Genomic DNA, 20,895 nt, shown 5'->3' with positions numbered 1-20,895 from the left:
AAATGACCGGGAAAATAACTTAGTCCCATTTTTTTAAGAATTATCGATGGTTATCAGGCAGTACCTTGAAAACCGCAAAAAATTAAAAGCTATGTATGTAGAAGTATGTAAACATTTTTTATTGAGCTAAGAAACCTTGTAAGATCACTATACATGGTTGATATTAACCTACAAAATCTTGTAAACCACAGATCACTATACATGGTTGATATCGAGAGAAAAAGCCTCTTACCATATCTTTTAAAAACTCCTGCATATTTAAAACAAATTTTATTCTCTTTTTCAAAATTTTGTTTTTTAACTATCGAAATATTGTTTCTTTTAAAGATAAGCTTGAAGTAAAAAATTCGAAAAGTATTTGGCACTCAGGAAAAGCCGTACTGACACAAAAACAAAGCAATTTTTTAATCAAAAATTCTTTAGTTTATTTTCTTTTTTTTAAAGAGTTCTTTTGTAAAGCCAATTAATTCAAGTTCTGTAAAATATACCGATATTAAAACAACTAATAAGCATGCACCACCAACTCCAGCATGCATAAGACGATCTATCCATTTGGGAGAATAGAGCTTTTGCTCAGAAATAATAGTAATAAGTAGCGAAAAGAGAAGCAAAATACCAACTTGGGTAGAAGGAACAATCGCTTTAAGGGGCCTATATTTCGATTCACTGAAAAAATCTCGTATGAATAGTGCGCTAAAAAGAAAAAAAAAAAAAATTGGAAACTCATATGAAAAGTTAATTTTAACTTTATTTCCATTGTTATACGAGTCTCTAATCACTATATCATTTGAACAAGAACATCACTTAATGCAGGAACAATTACAGTACTAAAAATAGAAAAGCTCAATCTTTTGATTATTAAAAATAATTAACTACTTAAGTAGTTTGGGATAACTTTACACCTACTTAAAACTTACCTTTGCGAGATTCTCATTCCCATATTCAAACAATTTGCCAGAATAAAACCAATTGCTCCAAAGTAATTAGTTAAAAAATATGATGTAAGTAGAAACACCAATGAAAACAGTAACATTTTATAATTATAAGCATCTACTTGCTGCTGGTTCATCGAAGAAAACATAAAACATTCTGTAATTCCATTTAAAGCGATAAACACAACATAGAGACAATAAGTGCGTAACAGGTTTGGGCCTGAAAAAAGAATTCAACTCATGAAAAATCTTTCCTAAATTAAAACTATTATTTCGTGTTTAAATATTAATTAAAAATAAGACATAATTCTTTAATTTAATACTTAAAGAGTCATTAAATCAATCAAATACACCACAACCATTACATTTGTAATTAATTGAAGTAAATAATGCAGTTATGTCCAGAATAATCTCTCTTACAACAAAAACATCAATAATTGTAGTATATATATATATATATATATATATATATATATATATATATATATATATATATATATATATATATATATATATATATATATATATATACAGTGGTGGCCAAAAGTCTTGGAACAACATATTTTATGTTACAGTAAATATTTTAAGTAAAATAAATAAAAAAATAAATAAGTTCTAAGTATTTTTTTAAACAACATTCTCTTTAAAAATATACCTCAAACCTTCAAAATTTATACTTTAGATCAAAAATAAATTTTTTTGGTCGTTAAATGTTTAGTTCCAAGACTTTTGGCCGCCACTGTATATATATATATATACAGTGAGAGAAATAAGTATCCGAACAAAAGATTTTTTTATGGAAAATAAACTTTGTCAGGTTTTTTTCGAAAAAAAAAAACTTTATAGAAATAAAAGAAATGATTATTCTGAAAGAAAATTTTATTACGAATTCAATATGCAAAAAAAAAATATCAATAATAATATTTAATTGATAAAAAATTAAGATACATTTAAACTATGCAATTTTTTAGCATTAAATAAGTATCCGAACAAAATTTTAAAGATTAAGGCTTAAAGATTAACGTTTCTCCGAGTAATTATTTTTTTGACTTTTTAATATCGAGTTGGACCGCCTTTAGCTTTTATGACTTCTCCAAGTCGACATGGCATCGATTCAACTAATTTCTTTGTCGTATCTGAGTCGATATCAGCCCAAGCTTCTTGGAGCATGATTTTTAAATCTTCTTTTCTTTTTAGACATCGTGTGCCACATTTTTTATCCAGAATTGCCCAGAGATGTTCAATTGGATTGAGATCTGGACTTTGCGCAGGCCATTCAAGTAACTCAATTTGCTTTTGGATGAAAAACTCTTTTGCTTTCTTTGACGTATGTTTAGGGTCATTGTCTTGTTGGAAGATAAAATGCTTTCCTAATCGCAGTTTTTTAGTTGAAGCCAGAAGATTTTTATTGAGAATTTTAACATGAACCTCAGAGTCCATAATTCCATCAATAAACTCCAGTTTTCCTGTTCCGTTCCAAGCCATCGATCCCCATACCATAACATTGCCTCCACTAAATTTTACTGTGCCTCGAATACAACTGAGTGTGAATGCTTCCCCTTTTTTTCTCCAAACTTTTTGAGCTCCATCGGACTTCACAAGATTAAATTTTGACTCTTCCATCCACAAAACTTTCCTCCAGAATGATACCGGCATATTTACATATTTTTTAGCAAATGCAAGTCTTTGTTTTCGATGGATTTTTGAAAGGGATGGTTTCTTGCGTGGAACTCTTGCTTTGAATCCACTTTCTTTCAATCGATTTCGAATAGTACATGAGCTCACTTTTAACCCAAAATCTTTCTCAAGGAGGCTTGACACTTTTGGTGCTGATAAAAAACGGTTTTTTTGCACCATCTTTACAATTTGTCGATCTATTCTTGATGTTGTTTTACGCTTTGCTCCGCATCTGGGCTGATTTTGCACATATCCAAACATATTATACTTTTTAACCAGATCGCTGATGGTTCCTAATGCCATTCCAGTCGCTTTATTTATCGACCTAAACGTTTTACCTTGCTTGAACAAGTCAATAACCAAATTGCGCTGAGCTTGGGACCATTCCTTGGTTTTAACTCCCATACTTGATGATATCAATGGTAAATCAAATGAATTTAAAAAAATATCAGTCAATTATTAAAAATTACTCGTTGTAAAACAACAATATTTCTAAAACCATTGGTTTAAAAACTTTTTTTAATAATCAATTTCAAAACTTCGTTTACAAAACAACATGTTCGGATAATTATTTTTCATTGAAGTTTTAACACTCCTTCGGGAATCGTTAAATTTTAGCAACGCAAGTTAATTACCTTTGATTAATTTTTTGCAACATAAAATCGTGAATAAATTTGCTTTTAGAATAATTATAAAAGTATTTATCAAAAACATATGTTTTTCGAAAAAAACCTGACAAAGTTTATTTTTCACAATAAAATGTTTTGTTCGGATACTTATTTCTCTCACTGTATATATATATATATATATATATATATATATATATATATATATATATATATATATATATATATATATATATATATATATATATATATATATATATATATATATATATATACAGTGGGGTGCAAAAAAAAAGCCACACTAATATTTTTTCTTCATTTTAAGTATAAAATGTATAATCAAGCAAAACAAAAAAAATTGGATGTGTCAGTGAAAAATTTAGGACTGAAAAGGTATGTTTATATATAAACTAATATTTACATAAATAAAATCTTTAAGAAAAAGATTAATATGGACACATTTAATATTTTAGAAAACATCTAACGGATGTAGAAATTGGACGAATTATTGAAGCTGCTGACCAAGGAGAGTCTCATAGAAGCATTGGAAAGCGTTTTAAACGAGAAAACTCAACTATTAGTAGATTGGTAAAGAAGTATAAACACACTGGTAAAACTGAAAGGTCTGCTGGATCTGGGAGAAAGCCTAAAACTTCAAAAAGAGCAGATCGCTACATTCTTAACGCTGTCAAAAAAAATTGTAAAATCACATGTTCTGAGATAAAACTAGATTTGAACCTTACTAATATCTCAAAGTGGACAATATCTCGCAGAATAAAAGCATCGGGTTGTTTTTTTTCTGGAAAGCAAATTAAAAACCCTTTGTTAGTGAAATCAATCGAAAAAAACGATTAAAGTGGTGCATTGAGCACAAAGATTGGACATGTGAACAATGGGCTAAAGTTATTTGGAGCGACGAGTCTCCTTTTGTTTTGTTTTATAATGGTCGATCTCACTGTTGGAAATTAATTGGGGAAAAATTCAACCCCCAAACATGCAAGGCAACAATTAAACATGACAGAAAGATTAATGTTTGGGGTTGTTTTAGTGCACACAAAGTTGGAAAACTTTACCGGGTGAAGGGCATCATGGACCAGCATATGTATCATAAAATCTTAGTTAATCAGCTTGGACCAAGTATAAAAGAACTTTTTCCTAATAGTGACTACATCTTTCAACATGATAACGATCCTAAACATACAGCACGGTTGAATAAAAGATATCTAGAATCTAAATTAATACCAGTTATGTCTTGGCCAGCACAGTCTCCTGATTTAAATCCAATAGAAAACCTTTGGTCTATATTGGATAGAAAATTGAAAGATCGTAGAGCAACAAATGAAGATGATTTGTTCCAAATTCTTCTTGATGGTTGGAATGCTTTGCCAAACGATTTATTAAAAAGACTTGTAGATAGTATGCCTTCCAGATGCGCAGAAGTCATAAAAAACAAAGGATGGCCAATTAAGTACTAAAACAGCTGAAACCTAAAAAATGCTTTACAAATCCTAATTTCTTTTTATTATATGTAATATACAATGATGTTATAAACATTTTTATCAAAATTGTGTTATAATACTTTTATTATACGAGTCTTACTCATTTTTTGTTGCTGTTTTTGTTTAAAAAACTAGTGTGGCTTTTTTTTTGCACCACCCTGTATATATATAGCCTCTCTCTCTCTCTATATATATATAGTCTAAAACAATTGTTTATGGTATACTTGTTAGCAATTTATAACCTCATTAAGGACAGCTATACTCACATTAGAGAGAGCAGATATTAGTATACTTCTCCTAATTATTTTATAAGACATTCTTGTGGATGTTATTCACATTCTTAGCATCAGCTGTAAGATCTATGATTTTAGATGTGTTCAGGAACTATATTTAACTACATTCTCTTTATTCAAATGAGCCTGCAAATTACTTTACTTTACAGGCATGTTAAAAGAAATGTCTTTGGATAGTTCCTGTGCAGCTTTTAAAGAAAATCTTAATTGTTTCAGTGTTTGCAGTACAATGCTTGTGAAGTGGCGCTCCAATATGTCCACTAGCAAACAAACTCATATCAAATAACATTAACTGTAAAATGATTACAAGTTGCTTGCAATGAGATTTATCTGGGGACTGCTTCATTCTGAAAATTATTCAGCTGATAAATATTAGTGTTAATAATTATCAATAATTCTTAATCAATGACAAAAACTGCATTTCATAAAATTATTTTTCATGAAATATGGCAAATTATCATCTTATGAAATGATATTCTTCTACACTGATTAATATCAGATTGATAATTTTTATGAAAGAGTTCACTGATGAAGAGTTCACAACTAGCTAGTAGTATTGTGCTTGTTTTTCTACCTTAGAAATGACAAACTCTCAGTGCCAAGAAGCTACTGTACAAAAACCTACAATTCTCAGCTATTCTGAACAAACCTCTCTCCAATAACACATTTTTTGATTTCATTTGTGTCTTTGTAATGGTATTTAGGTCTGATTTTGATTTGCAGACTCCTTTTTAGGTTTTTATTTTCTTAGGAAAGTAATTTTTTAACATGGAGATAATTCTTCACCTTAGATATCTCAAATCATAGCCGAAATAAAAAACAGACTTTATAGAACATATATTTCAGGAAATAGCAAAAGTAGATAGCAGCCTAGAAAGTATAAGAATTGTCTTTAAAGATAATACTTGTTTTTTGCTCAAATTTTGTTATTTTTTATTCGTGCAAAATGAATAAAAAAAAAGTAAGGAAATTAAAGTTTCTTTTTTCTGCACAAAATCATTTTTTAAAAATCATAAGGGTTTCTTTAAAATAAAACAAATATCATACTATTGTAAATACATAGAAAAAAAATGTTTTGTACCTTCCCCTGTACTTAGTATTTCACCACCATACAATTCCAAAAGTAGGTTTGAATATCCATAGCCAAATACTAAAATTATAAGACTGACAAGTGAAACAAACTTCAATACAACTGAAAGTGAAGTACAGCACTGTTTCATTACATCATCTGGGTATTTCTTTACATCCCTTTGAAGGGTTTGAGAAAAATAAACATAGTAACTTTCCTCTATTGGTAAGAAAATGAATCTAGCTGCAAGTGATCCTAAGTTATTTATAACATCATAAACCCCTTGCTGATCTAATGATAAAACATGAAACAGCGTCATAATATATCTCTCACCTTCAGTCAAAAACTGTTTTAACAATGATTGTTTAAAAAAACTTTTTACTAAATTTGTATACTCAGCATCAAGAAAGGGATGAGCCTTTATGTCAGGAAATATTTCTCTGATACTTGAAAAACCTGATGAATTGTCTTTTGAACAGATCACTTTACAAAAGTAGAAAAAATACAAAGCAACATAAAAAACAGAAGAAACTGAGTATGATATTGCAAATGCATAAAGTCCATATTGCGGCTTTAAAATAACAATCAACACAGCAGAAACACTCCTTACTAGAAGTAATATCCCTTCAAGTATTACTTTAGATGCTACAAATCCTGATTTCTGTCCAAATATCCATAATGGCTCAATGGTCAATTCAATCACTGCAGAGCATGAAATAAAAATGCAGGTTGCATGATATTGTCTTAAATACTGAATAGAGGGTTGTTCCAGCAACAGCATCCAAATAAAACACAATACCAGTGCTGAAAATAATCCCACAACAACAGAGAGCCATATTAAGTTAACAAGTTGCTTTTTACTGTTTGAGGAAGCCTTTTCAGAACAATTTTTACTTAAACATGACTTTCTAAACGATTCTCTTGAAATGAATATGATAGTACTGTATAGCAATGCTAATCTAACATTAACCAAGCCTAACACTTCTTTTGATATATATCTCAACAAAATAGCATTAATTAAAAATGTTCCTAAACGAAAGAAAACTTGCAGCAACATATTAAGCCATGCTGACTTTATAGTAAGTCTCATATCCATTTTTTTTTATTTGCTTTTTGTTATTGTTGATTTTTTTTGTTGTTTTTTTTTATTACTTCAGTTGAATGTTATTATTTTGATCAAATTAAAGTGGTACACAAGGTAGGAATAAAAACTCGCGTTTTTACAATTTTTTCGCTTTTTTTCTTCATTTCGCAAATGTATTCACAAATGGCGAAAAAAACTTGTTAAGTTTAAATTGAAAACAACATTTTTTATAAGAAAAGGTTCAGCAAAAAGAAGATATCAACAAAGGAAAAGAAATATGAAAAATTAAACAAAGCATTTCAAAGAGATTTAAAAAAAGCTAGAGTAAAAAACTTAAATAAAACCGGAAAGAAAGAAAAATCTCAGAAAAGAACGGGTAGATGTTCCTAGGTACAATAACTTGTCCCAAAATTCTGTAAGTTATCTTAAAATAATCATATCTTCACTACCTTATCATTTTCATGATTTTAAATTAATATTATCATCTTTTGATAATTTGCCTTTTGCCATTTGGATTACTGAGTCTAGCCTGCACGATAAAGATGTGTCTATAACTAATGTTGAACTAGATGGACATGTATCTGTTCACACGCCAGCTAAAGAAAATAGGTTGGTGCTTTGATGTATATCAAGCTTAAACTTTAACATTAGAACTGAATTGATCCAGTTTAAGCGTAAAAAATCTATATTTATTGAAGTAAAAAGTTCTAAAAAAAAGCTCTCTAATAGTTGGTTGTTTATATTGTCATTCATCAATGCGTCATCTGAATTCGTTGATCAGTACCTAAATCCTCTTCCTGAATAAATTAGTTTAGGCAAAAAAATGTTTATGTTAATGGGAAGTTTCAACTTTGATTTTCTAAAATGTAAAAAATCCAATGAGCTTTCACATTTTTTTTAAAATCACTGGTTTAAAATTCTCTTTTTCCTTTAAAAAAAGCTTTCACATTTTTTTTAAAATCACTGGTTTAAAATTCTCATTTTCCTTTTTTTAAAGGAAAAAGAGAATTTTAAACCAGTGATTTTAAAAAAAATGTGAAAGCTCATCAGAGGTCGGCACGTATAATCACTCATTTTAAAACAATAATTGATAATGTTTTTCTAAACTTTTATTTTTCTGAAATAATTTCAGTCAAAAATTTATCAAAATTTTTTATTGTATTTTAAATAAACATACTCCTTACAAATAATTAACAAAAAATTAAATAACTAAATAAACCTTTAATAAACCTTGGTAATAACGAAAAGCAATCTCAAATCAATAAAAGTTCAAAATAGAATTCATAAGAAATGTTTAAAATCAAAAAACTGTAGAATGAAAATTATATTTTCCATAAAATTTAAACATTATCGTAATAGTATAAGCAAACTTCTGAAGTTTAGCAAAAACAAATATTATAAAAATTTTAGCCAAATGAAAGAGTCGATAAAAGTTACTAGCATACTCATCAACAATAAATGCGAAACTAATTCTAAAGCTCAAATCATTTTAGAAATTTTTTACTACTATTGCTTCAAAGTTATCCAGCAGAATTTTAGATTTAACTTTCTAAAGTACCTGATGTTAATTGCAACTCTTTTTATATGAAACCTTGCTTGAGGGGTTTTCATTGATTTGCAAATGGCTTTTGACATCGTAGACAATGACAGTTTCTTCTATCATAGTTTAACTATAATGGTGCACCCTTGCAGTGGTTTCAACTGTATCTTTCCAAATGTAAATAGGTTTTATCTTTTAATGCCACCTTTTCAGATATTAAAAGCGTTTGCACTTGTATTGCTTAGAAGGGAGGGATCAACAACACGGTCTTCTTCCTACGATATTTCATTACTACTTTAAGAATAGGACAACGTGTAGGTATAACCTAAGATCAGCACTTATAACAACTTAACTATCCCACTAAAACAGACAACCAAACATGAAATTAATTCCATTATATACCAGTGTATCCTTTCTGGAACACCCTTCTGAACACCCTAAAAACAGATTTTATCCTTAGGTCCAAGAATCTGTTGTTAAAGTTACTTCATCGTTTCTACCTATAAATTTACGCTTTACTTCATTCCTTACTTTTATAACTTTTTTCTTTGTGTATACAGCTATTCACGAAAGTTTAAACGATTGCAGAATTTTTATCAAGTATGTTTGGTTTTTGTTTAATAAAGAAAAACTGTAAAATGATATCGACTTAATTTTTTTTATTTATTAAAGAAAAAGTAATTAGCTTTAAAATGAATATGAACATGTTATAAAAATTTTAATATTTAGTTAGAAAAAAGCTATTACAAAAAATCTTATAGGAAAAGTAAGAAGCACAAAAGTTTAAACGAATTGCAACATTCGAACAAAAAATGAAAAAAAAAGCCAAATTAATATTTGAAGTGTCCTCCTTTGTTTTTATAGCAAAGATAAACTCGTTTATGCATTGATTCAACTAATTTCAAGCACATCACGCGAGGTACCTTCAGCCAGTACTCATTCAAAAGTTGCTTTAAATGCTGAGTTGATTGAATTTCATGGTATGTCAGTTGATTGTCGATCCAAGACCAAATATTTTCGATTGGGTTGAGATCTGGTGATCTAGGGCACCAGGGCATTACATTGAACTTTTTTTTCAAAAAATATTCTTTGATTGAGTGTGCTGTATGAGCTGAAGCCCCGTCTTGTTGAAAGATGAATTGCTTGCTTCTGCCATACAAGTGTCTGATTGATGGAACTAAACAAGTTTCCAATGTGTTCTTGTAGGTGTATTGATTAATTCGGCCTTCATACAGCTCACAGAAGCCTATACCTTTGTGAGAAAAACATCCCCAGATGCTAACCGAACCTCCACCGCCTTGTTGACGATGTTGCAAAAACTTGTCTGAATATTTCTCAGTTGCAAATCTTTTGACATAGATTCTTCCCTTGCGGTTTACAACTTGAAAGTCAGCTTCATCACTCCAAATAACTTTTGCCCACTGTTCTACAGACAAGTCCAGCCTTTCTTTGGACCACACTCGTCGTTTACGTTAATCCGTGATTGAAAGAATAGGTTTTTTAGCAGCTATGTACGTTCCAATACCTTTGTCCGACAATGTTCGTCTCACGAGCTCTCTGCTAACTTTTGGATTATTTTTTGACTCATTGAAGATTTGTGCTAGCTTTTTGTAGCTGAGTCTGGGGTTTTCTCTGCTCATTCTGAATATACCATTTTTGTCACGGTTGCTGAGTTTGGATGGTCTCCCAGTACGCGGCATGTCAGAGACGTCCTTGGTAAGTTCCCAGGTTTTGATGGTTTTTCTAACGCAATATTCAGAAATGTTAAGTATTTTGCCTATTTGAACGTTTGTGTAATTTTTTGTCCGCGCCATACCAATAACTTGCCATTTGATGTCACTAGAAACTGATTTTCGACCCATTTGCACGCAATTGAAATTAATTTGAAATTCACAATATTTTAAGTTGATTTTTAATGAATTAAAAGCTGCCTGATGATGTTGTGATGAATTTTTTGATTGAAAAACTACTCAATTATTTGCTAATTAATTGATAAATTCGCTGCGAAAAAAAATTTCGCAGCGGATTTATCAATTAATTAGCAAATAATTGATCCTAAATAAAATCGTTTAAACTTTTGTGAAACCTCTTAATTTGTATCACCTACCTTTTAATGAAATTTCTGAGTAAACGGTAATGAGTCAAAGCCTACTTTTTTTTATTCTATTAACAAATAACCTATTTACCAAATTGGAAAAATAATTATTTTGATATCTATTTCCGTTAGATTTTTATTCAAGAAAAACCGAAGATTAGATTTGAAAATTCTGCAATCGTTTAAACTTTCGTGAATAGCTGTATATAATCTTAAAAAAAAAATATTTTTTGTGTATGTGCATGCAAATATGTGAATACATTATATTAATTATTTTATCTATAATTATATAGATTTAAATAATAATTAAATGTAGATATTAAAAAGATGTTTTACGGGGGTTACTATGGAAATAAAATTTTTGTGAATCTTTGTTTTTTTATGTGAATAATTTGTTTTTCATGTTTTCATTTTATCTTTTCTCAATCTTGTTTAGGTGATTGCGTTTTATTAGTGAATCACTATTTGCAATGGCCTGTAACATTCTTATTCATACAATATATATTGATATTGAAGTATTGAGGTATTGAAATATTGTTTTGTCTATCAAGCTTTAATGTTATTACGTATTTTGAGTAAATACGAGTTTTCGTATTTGCGCCGATTTTCTCGTTCTTAACGGAAAACCATTACCCACCTGGAGTCACAATTGTAAAACTTACACCTTCGTTAAGTTTACTGGTGCTAATGTTAAAAACTTATCTCTTCGTTATGCTACAAACTTCGTGCAAAAAATTTATAAACAATTTTAAAAACGATTTTGATTTTTTCGTGAAGTGTAAGAAGTTCGTATAAATCCGAATGTAATACGTTTTCAACATCACCCCCTGTTAGGAAAAAACGCTGATCTCCATATTCACTATTAGTATACCTCTATTTACAAACCAATATTAATTTGGTTTAATTGCAATTTTATTTCTTAAGTTGGTCTTGTGAGAAATAACTAAAAAAGACTTTATTTCCAAAAGATAGATGACTTAAAAAGAGAAAAAAAAAGGGCTTTTGATGGAATTACAATTTCACCATTTCATTAAAATAACAAACTTACATTTAGTTTACAAAAAAAAATCAACATCTTTTATCTGTTCCTATTGTCGAAAAAACATCTTTTACTGTTCTTATTATAGGAGAAACTTCTTTTTGCTGGAGAAGGGAACAAGCGATTTATAAAGCTCAATAAGTCATTATCAATATTATAAAAGAAGTAAAATTTGGTTTACAGGACGTGTATTGATGGCAGTGATGATGATATTGTATGATAGTGATAGATGATAGCGTATTGATGTCTATGCAATCCATTAAAAAACGGGAGCAACTTGAAGATGGCACGGGATGGCGTAGGAATAAAAAATTGCAAACTCATGAGATAATTTTGTGTACCGTAACAAAAGCATTGAAGATATAAACTTTATGTATATCAACAAAAATGATAAACAAGAATGTATCTCTCATTGAGATGATAAGGGCCTGGGAATGTATCTCTCATTGAGATGATAAGGGCCTGGGAATAAAAGTTGTTGTGGAAAATACAGTTGATTTGAAATATTGCTGCGAAGACAATGCGGCAGATCATATACAAGTCCAACTGGTGAGTGAACAAAAAAAAATCTTCATAGAATTGACATGTTTGTAATAATACAATCTTGAAATGAGTACCAGGTTAGTTTTTTGTACCGGGTTAGTTTTTGAAACGAGTACCAGGCAGGGCTGTGGAGTCGGAGTGGGAGTCGTGGAGTCGGAGTCGGAGTCGGAGCTCATTTTGGCTGGAGTCGGAGTTGGAGTCGAAGTCGGAAAAATTGTACCGACTCCGACTCCGGTTTAAAAAAAATCTTTCAAAGTTTCATAATTTTCATAAGGATTTTATAGTTGTTACAAAACTACAAGTCCCAGAATGCTCTGAAAGCTGTAGGATATCCAGACACAATGGGAATTGTAGTTTGCAACAACTGGAGGACAAGGAGTTTGACATATTATTTTTAGGCCTTTAAAACAGTGATAAGCAATAGGGTATTTTGCTGCTTTTCACTGAGAATCATATATCACCTCCCTTGCGCTCTCCTCTAGCTTCTGTTAAACTATATAACTTCGTGATCCCCTAACTCTCGACTTAAATTGTCTGGCACTGTGCTACATATTCTTAGTAGAAAGCTAGGCGTGCCACCACCAAGCACCAAAGAGTTGCTCCACAAACAGAAAGACTGTAAGTATTCAATTAGCTTTGCTTCTCTGGAGAGAGAGAATATTAGAAAATTAGTGATTGAAGAAGTTGTTAAACAAAAAGAAGAACTTAATGAATGTCTCAAGGGACGCTTTGTGTTTCTTAACAGAGTGAACTATTTTGCAATCAATGTTTAATTCTTTTTTTAAAAAAATGAAGCAGTTACCAAGACATTGGCAGTAAAAGACGCCAAAACTAATCACACCAGCGAATTTCTCCAGGTCTCAGTAGAAAAGATTCTTAAAGAATATGAACTTAAAGAAGAACAAAATCTTTCATGTTTGAAATATTGTCCAACTGACAATATTTCAAACATGATTTTGACAAATTCATAATGTTATTAGCGACTGCATAAGAGTTTATTGCATAACCAGAGTTCAGAAAAGTTGTTTGTTCAGAAATTGTTTTCTTATAAATATTGTTTAAAGCACTAAGTGGTGGATTATTTGTATCATAGTGATGAAATAGCCGATGTTAACATTTTACTACAGTTATTTGTTGTTACGAACAAATAACTGTAGTAAAACAAATAACTATTTGTTGTTAGAAATTGGTTACTTATGAAGGAGTCGGAGTCGGTGTCGGGAGTCGGAGTCGGAGTCGGTCCATGATAAAATCATGGAGTCGGAGTCGGAGTCGGAGTCGGAACAGCAGCTTACCGACTCCACAGCCCTGGTACCAGGTTAGTTTTTTTGGTACTAAATGAGTACCAGGTTAGTTTTTTAAACATTTTCATTCTTTGCAAGAACAGTTTTTGAATTCAGAATCCAACAAACTGAAAACCTACCAAATGTATAATTTTATGAAGATTAGGAAAATTTTTAAAACTCATAAGTTACGGAGGGTATTGCTAGGGGCACTAGGAATAAAAAATGGTGGTCTAGCATTAAAAGGTTACGCAAATTGTGAAATAACTTTATACAAAAAAAAAATAAATGAAGATTCGATGTTGCCGTTGTTTAACTGTCTTTGTGCCAATAATAAAGAAATTGAGTTACTGTTCTCTAATAACTTTGCATTTCTATTAATTCCGTTCTTGGTGAAGAATATGTACTTTTATATAAAAGTCACCATTCAATAATAGCCTTTTACGTTGGATTGAAAAACTTATTATGTTTGTAATTCTGCGTCAATTTTTAAGTTTTAAGAATATTTCCACTGGTGGGGAAAAAAATACTTTTAAATAGAGAGACAAACTTTCAGATGTTTCCTATAAAGTAAATTTACTCTGCTTCTACAGTTGAATTATTATTTCAAATTTTGGATACTTATCGCGACCACTAATACCCAATTCTACTAAAGCAATTACCAGGGTAATGACGTAAATTGGTGTTTTTAAGTAAAAATCCCAATTTAAAAAATTTTTTTTACTACTCGAAGAGCAATAAGAATACCTGAAATAATTTATCTGAGGAGGTACATTTTAAATTACCTTGGTATTCAATATTTTTTTTTTTTTATAAATTTTGCATTTCAAAATTTTTTCAAAAAGGATTTGGATAAAGTCGATGACGATCTTGATATTTGTTTAGAGAAATCTGTATTTTGTAAAAAAACCGTAAATCGTAAAAATTTTAAAATAGACATAAAATTTGTCGTCAATTTTTGAAAAACTTGCTAACCCGAACTTTGTTCACTATTGCAGTTGGCGAGGAACTTTACTCAGGTATTTTTGTTCAGGAAAATTCCAGTGGTAAAGTTTTCTTTACAAAATTGGATTTTACCTGAATGCTATTTTTCTGTATTCTGAAAAATTACCTGGTTAACTTACCCAAGTAAATTACCCGAATATTGCAAAATCTTTAATGAATGGTGACAAAAAAAAAACACGTCGTTTTAAAAAGGTTTTGCATTAATACGTTTTTTAATAATTCAACAAGCACGTTTTTCTCATCTAGTTTTTTTTTTTTTTTTAGCAACCTAAAAAAAAATGTTGCAAGATTTTGAACCTTAAAAGCATAAAGTAAGCCACGAGGAAATCTCCAATTTCTATTTAAATCAGAAAAATTACGGTTTTTTGTGAGACCAAGAATCTGTATCAGCATTTTAGGTCTTTATACTTATTATCATATTTAGATCTTTATATTCTTAAAAAAATATTTCTTCTCTACTAATTAGAAATTTCTGTTACATATTTAAGTTAGTTATAATGAGCAAGCGAGAGTTTAATGGCAATGAAAATGATAAACTTGAAGATGACGGGTTATGACAATAATATTAGTAATAATTAAGATGATTATAAACTATTCACATTACGTTAAAAACTTCCTTCCTTAAATTCTGAAAAAAGGAAATAAGGTTAAAGAAAATACGCCTAAAGTTAATCATGAACGAGTTTCATATCCGGACGAAAAAACCAGTATCCTAGGTAACTATTTACAAACATTGAGAAAGCGATGTTTCATAGTATTTCAACTATAAATCTAAAACTTTGATTTAACCTTGAAAATTTTTTCACCGTCCAACAAGCTATCATTATCATGATAATAGTTGTAACTAAAAAAATACTATTTTACTGAAGAAAACCGTCAAAAAAATATTTACAATTATCAATAGCTCATGTGAAATCTATTTTTTTAAAGTTATATTATAAATTATATAACTCTTGTCTGACCCGCATTACCATGATTTAGTTTTTGTAGCTTCTGTAATTGTCAATTTATTACAGTTATACAATAGATAATAAGCTTTTCATTTCAAAAAAATTTTCATAACTTTAATTTACAATTATACATACAGGATTTCATAATTGCTAAATATATTTGCTGAAACATCAATTAATATAAATTAACATATCACGTGCACTTAAGAAACTATTGCATTCGACGGATTTTGGCAAAAAAGTTTTTTCTGCTTCCTTGTACATTACCAAAAAAGTTGAAATCGCTGTTGCAACGATGAATATCAGAGGAAAGTTCAAGTCAAGTAAAAAGTTTAGCTACTCTACTGATTTTATAGTGAGTTATAAAATTCATTAACTTATAACTTTTAAGGTACTTTTTTTTAGAAATATAAAAGTTTTTGACATAAATTAGAATTGATAAAATGAAATTTTTGTAAAGAGGAACATTTTCATTTTGAAAATGGTAGCTTATAGTCATTAAAAACTACTCTGGACATCCCTTACTGAATTTACTGTATTATTAATGAAGCTTAATATTTTTTTTGTATTTTTAAAAAAAAATTAAAAGTAGAATAGGTTTATAAATAAAGTGATTCTATATAACGTTTCTCGAAAATTTAGACATTGTAAAATTCAAATCAATGAGAAATCTGTTATAAAAAAAACCTAATCTTTTTAAAAAAGAAATATAAAAAGATTTTTATATTTCTTTTTTAAAAAGAATTTGTCGCTCTTCTAGATCGAGCCAAAGGAGCTCACAACTGTTCAAGAAAATCCTCTCGCAGATAAATATTTCGCTAACAAAATCACTAAGTCTAAACATCAGTTACCCACAGATTATAATAGTGTACCTCAGGTTTATAGCAATTCAGAAGAACTCAGTCTTGCAAGTGCAATAAAAGACAATGAGTTTCCGTTCTCTGTTAAATTTATCCCAACAGAAAATGATATCCACGAGCTTACTTCAAAAACTGCAACAATCGTCGGAAAGATAGCGGTCGAAAAGGTTAAGTGTGTAACAGAGACTTCAAATTTAATTGAAATACCTACTCGCTTACCCATACCTGTGTCTTACATATCCATAAAAAAATCTCTTAGCTTCTCTAATCTTGAAGATGTAATAAATTATCAGAAAAAAAACAAGTTAAAATGGATTACAAATTTAACGAGATTGACTACATCAAATGGGGATGTGCTAAATCCTGGTCAAGTGATGGAAATGCCGAAAACATCTTTTAGTAACAAAGAAAAATACTATTTAGATGTTATTTTATACCCAGATCAAAGAAATTGTAGAATAGATATAAATATGCCTGGTGATTTCAGAATTTGTGACTCGCCTACTTATTCAAAAAAGCTATCAATTTTTGAAATAATAGCTGAAGAAACTATTCCATTTTTAATTATATTTCCTGATCTAACCGAGATAAGGCCTCTTCCTAAGGAGTTAGAGGATATTTCTGAGCAAAGATTGCTAGTTATAAGGTCAAGTTGCTTTACCCTGGCAATAGCTGCTATAGAAGTTGAAAATACTTATGAACTTCACGCATTTCCTGCAGAAAATATTTTTATTGAGTTGTTAGAGCCTCAAGAAAACACTTTTTCCCTAAATGATGAAGAGATGGAAGCAGTTGAGGATATTGTTTCTAGAAATAAAATGGCGGAACATACTCATTTAAAGTTTATGTACAACGAAATAAGGTTTTATCAGCAACTTAACAAAAGCGCTCTTTTAAGAAGAAGAATTAAAAACAAAACTCGTAAAGATCAGGAGAATTATTATGAAAATGGTTTTGAACAGGTTCGTAAAACAACTAAAAATACTTTAAATCGAATGATTCGTTCTTTTGCTTACGATTCAATGCGACCAAGAGGATATTCCAGTTCATTCGAAACGAGAAATAAATTCCCGTCTAGTTTCAATTCTTTTGATAATCAACAAAGCTATCACAATCAAGTTGATGAATGTCGTTCAAGAACTCAATCTTTGTATGGTACTAATCCGCATAATCGAGGACTCACGCAGCAAAATATGTCATTTGAAAATACAAAACTATCGTCCTTAACCAAAGGTATCACGATAGGGAAGTTTAAAGATCTAAGACCCCGCACACTCAGCAGACAGAATGCTTATAACAATTATGGCTATGAATTTTTCAGTAATAAAAAAGACTCACAACACCATGCATATTGTGACAAACTTAACAAGTTCTTTCAAAGCACATGTGAAATTAACGATGAAAAAGAAACAAAAGATAGTTTTGAGACTGTATACGATATTCCAAATGTTCATTTGCCTAAAAATACTTGCAAAAGCTTTAAAAAAGTGAACGTTTTTCCACAAGAGTTTTTTAATGAAGAAACCGTGTATACGCTCATGTCTTCGAGTGTCGATAACAATGGTTATATGCACGAGTATGCAGAAATCCCAAAAACACTATTATCGTAAATATTTTTTAAATAAACTTTTTATTTATTTATGAAGTATAAATATAAGCATGTAAAGTCATTTTCATATCATATACTTATTTTAACTATATAAGCACATTTTAGTTATTCAAATAACTATATACATGTGTGTATGTATATGCATACATACATACATACATACATACATACATACATACATACATACATACATACATACATACATACATACATACATACATACATACATACATACATACATACATACATACATACATACATACATACATACATACATACATACATACATACATACATACATACATACATACATACATACATACATACATACATACATACATACATACATACATACATACATACATACATACATATATATATATATATATATATATATGCACACACACACACGCGAGTATACAGAGAATCTACCTTGACTTGTGATCTCAATTAGGAATATTGCAAATAAGTTTATAAATGAAATTCATGTTAATGTAAGAAATGTAGGATTTTGTTTCCACTTTTAACTGTTTGGAGAAAAATAGCTTTGAAATTTGACCCCTTAAAATCGAACTAAATGCACAAATTTAGCTCTAAGAAAAAGAGCAGAAATACAAACCCTAAAAACTACTGTGTCTACTTCAACTTATGCTCAATTAACTCTACATTAACTATTCATTACATTTTGGCTCTATCAGTTTATTCTGCATAAAAAGCATTCATAGTGAGATGGGGAACAGATAATTTTTGCCAAAAATTTCCTTTATCTTCACAATGCTATTATTTCATATGAAGCTTTAAAAAAAATTGTCAAAAAGCAACTTTTAAGAATTTTTTTTATTACAAAAATTATATTAGAATAGGTTTTTTTGATAAAGACCTTCAAACAACTTTTTTTTATTAAATCAGGTATCACAGGTTAACTTAAAGGTTTACATAGAAATCATATAGAAATCATATAGAAATCGGGACAAGTTTATTTTTTAATTAAGTTTAAAGAAGTTTTTTATGTCTACAAAGAAATCGAGCTACGTTGCAAATTGTTACAAAAATCGAACATTAAAAATATGTAATCGTTTTTTTTTTCTCTTTTCTTGCTTAATCTTAACTAGTGTACTTTGTAGATCGCTTCTTAAGAAAAGAAACAGAAATGGGAATGAACAATAAAAATGGTCTTAGCAATATGATATTACTCTTATAATTTAAATTTGCTAACCCGAGTTGATATTTAACTTGAGTTAGCATAAATAGTTTCTAAAAAGATTTACTCACTATCTCGAAAGACACAAAACATAAAAAATACTTGATTTGTGTATTTTAAACAGAAACAACACTCATTAGCATAATTTGTTCATAGTCTAATATATCATATATTAAAATGGTGATACCTCATATATCATAATAGTGCAATATATACAATGGTGATGAAATATCATAAAATTTTGTTTTATAAGTTATTCTTTTTATTTTATTTTGATTCTTTATTTTTTACTGTGTAAATTACGATCAGACCTTTTAGTCATAATGTGACTAAACTGTAATAACTCATTGATTGCGACGATAAAATGTGGTGCTATAGGCTAGGCTCTTTAAAATCTATAATTTCGTTTTTTTTGTACAATTGGTTTTTTTATGCTCTTAAGTTCCAATGTTCAAGTAAAATCCGAACAAGCTTTATCGCCAGTTTTATAGTCTTTAAATTAGATCATCGAATTCTTCATATGTTGAAACTGATTTAGAAGTCAGTGAGGAGGCAAAGTCAAATGATCATGAGATCGAATTTGCTTCGATATTCTATTAAAACAACTTCCTAAATAGAGAATTTATTCTTAAAGTTGTTTGATTATTTTGAGAAGCCAGAAGCCAATTCTTTATCTAAACTTAGTCCCATATTGAATCCTTCTTTTAATTTTGAGAAAATTTATACTAAAATTTTCATCGTTCTTGGAAATATTTGTTTTGGCAACAACTTTTATTTCTGATTCGTGAGACCTGATGGGTAAGTTCAAAGTTAAAAATTGATATTATTTAATACTTTTACTTAACCTCCCAATCAATTCCATGTTTCTCAGTAGATAAAAACTGTGCATGGTAGAAAAACACAATTTGCTTCAGGGATTTTACAGTTTTTAAAAAATTAATTAAAATGTGCAGATATATTAGTAAGCTACTACATACTTAATTTAAAAATCCATTATTCGGTTAGTTGGCTGATTATTTAGCATTATTTGTAGTTAAGCAATAACTTGCTCCTATGGAATATCTTATGATAGAATAACAAAAAAATCGTAAGTTAGAAGAATAGGCTTCCAGACTAAACTATAAGACAGAACGAAAAACTAATTTGGAGGAGTAGAGATTTACGTGAAGAAAAATTGACACTGCGTTATGATCATTGTCGAGTGACGGTCATTTGGAAGCGCCGGGTTATTGCACACAAGCCCTGAAGAATATGAGAAAATGAGAAAATTATACACTTGAATGATGCATTTACAAACCAATATGATAAACTTATATGCCAAATGATACACCTACAAACCAAAATAAATACCAAAATGAAACTTACAGTACACCTGTTTATTTTTATATTTTTAGGTATAAATCCTAATGGTAACCCTTTTTTTAATAAAAGTCATACGAGATAGCTTAACTTCAATATATATATATATATATATATATATATATATATATATATATATATATATATATATATATATATATATATATATATATATATATATATATATATATATATATATATATATATTGATTGATTGATTGATTGGTTATG

The 20,895-nt window shown here is 29.3% G+C and overlaps 2 protein-coding genes across 2 annotated transcripts; one reads left to right on the top strand and one right to left on the bottom strand.

Moving 5' to 3' along the window:
• Nucleotides 1-400: 400 nt before the first annotated feature.
• Nucleotides 401-9,064, bottom strand: LOC145190417 (man(5)GlcNAc(2)-PP-dolichol translocation protein RFT1-like). The gene is made up of 4 exons (XM_090090824.1): nucleotides 8,251-9,064; nucleotides 6,109-8,143; nucleotides 918-1,152; nucleotides 401-693 (listed from the first exon to the last, which is right to left on the bottom strand). The coding sequence occupies exons 2-4, from the start codon at nucleotides 7,190-7,192 to the stop codon at nucleotides 420-422; spliced, it is 1,593 nt and encodes a 530-aa protein (XP_089946950.1). The 5' UTR covers nucleotides 7,193-8,143; nucleotides 8,251-9,064; the 3' UTR covers nucleotides 401-419.
• A 6,703-nt stretch (nucleotides 9,065-15,767) lies between these two features.
• Nucleotides 15,768-18,890, top strand: LOC145190053 (uncharacterized). Its single transcript, XM_090091915.1, has 2 exons — nucleotides 15,768-15,990; nucleotides 16,396-18,890. The coding sequence occupies exons 1-2, from the start codon at nucleotides 15,931-15,933 to the stop codon at nucleotides 18,103-18,105; spliced, it is 1,770 nt and encodes a 589-aa protein (XP_089948041.1). The 5' UTR covers nucleotides 15,768-15,930; the 3' UTR covers nucleotides 18,106-18,890.
• The last annotated feature ends 2,005 nt before the right edge of the window (nucleotides 18,891-20,895 follow it).

This window comes from Hydra viridissima, unplaced genomic scaffold, assembly GCF_058129835.1.
Source record: "Hydra viridissima isolate aposymbiotic clone 2 unplaced genomic scaffold, HvirCarnegie_v1 scaffold_6, whole genome shotgun sequence".
NCBI classification, from domain to species: domain Eukaryota; kingdom Metazoa; phylum Cnidaria; class Hydrozoa; order Anthoathecata; family Hydridae; genus Hydra; species Hydra viridissima.
This window is presented reverse-complemented; position numbering and strand designations above follow the sequence as displayed.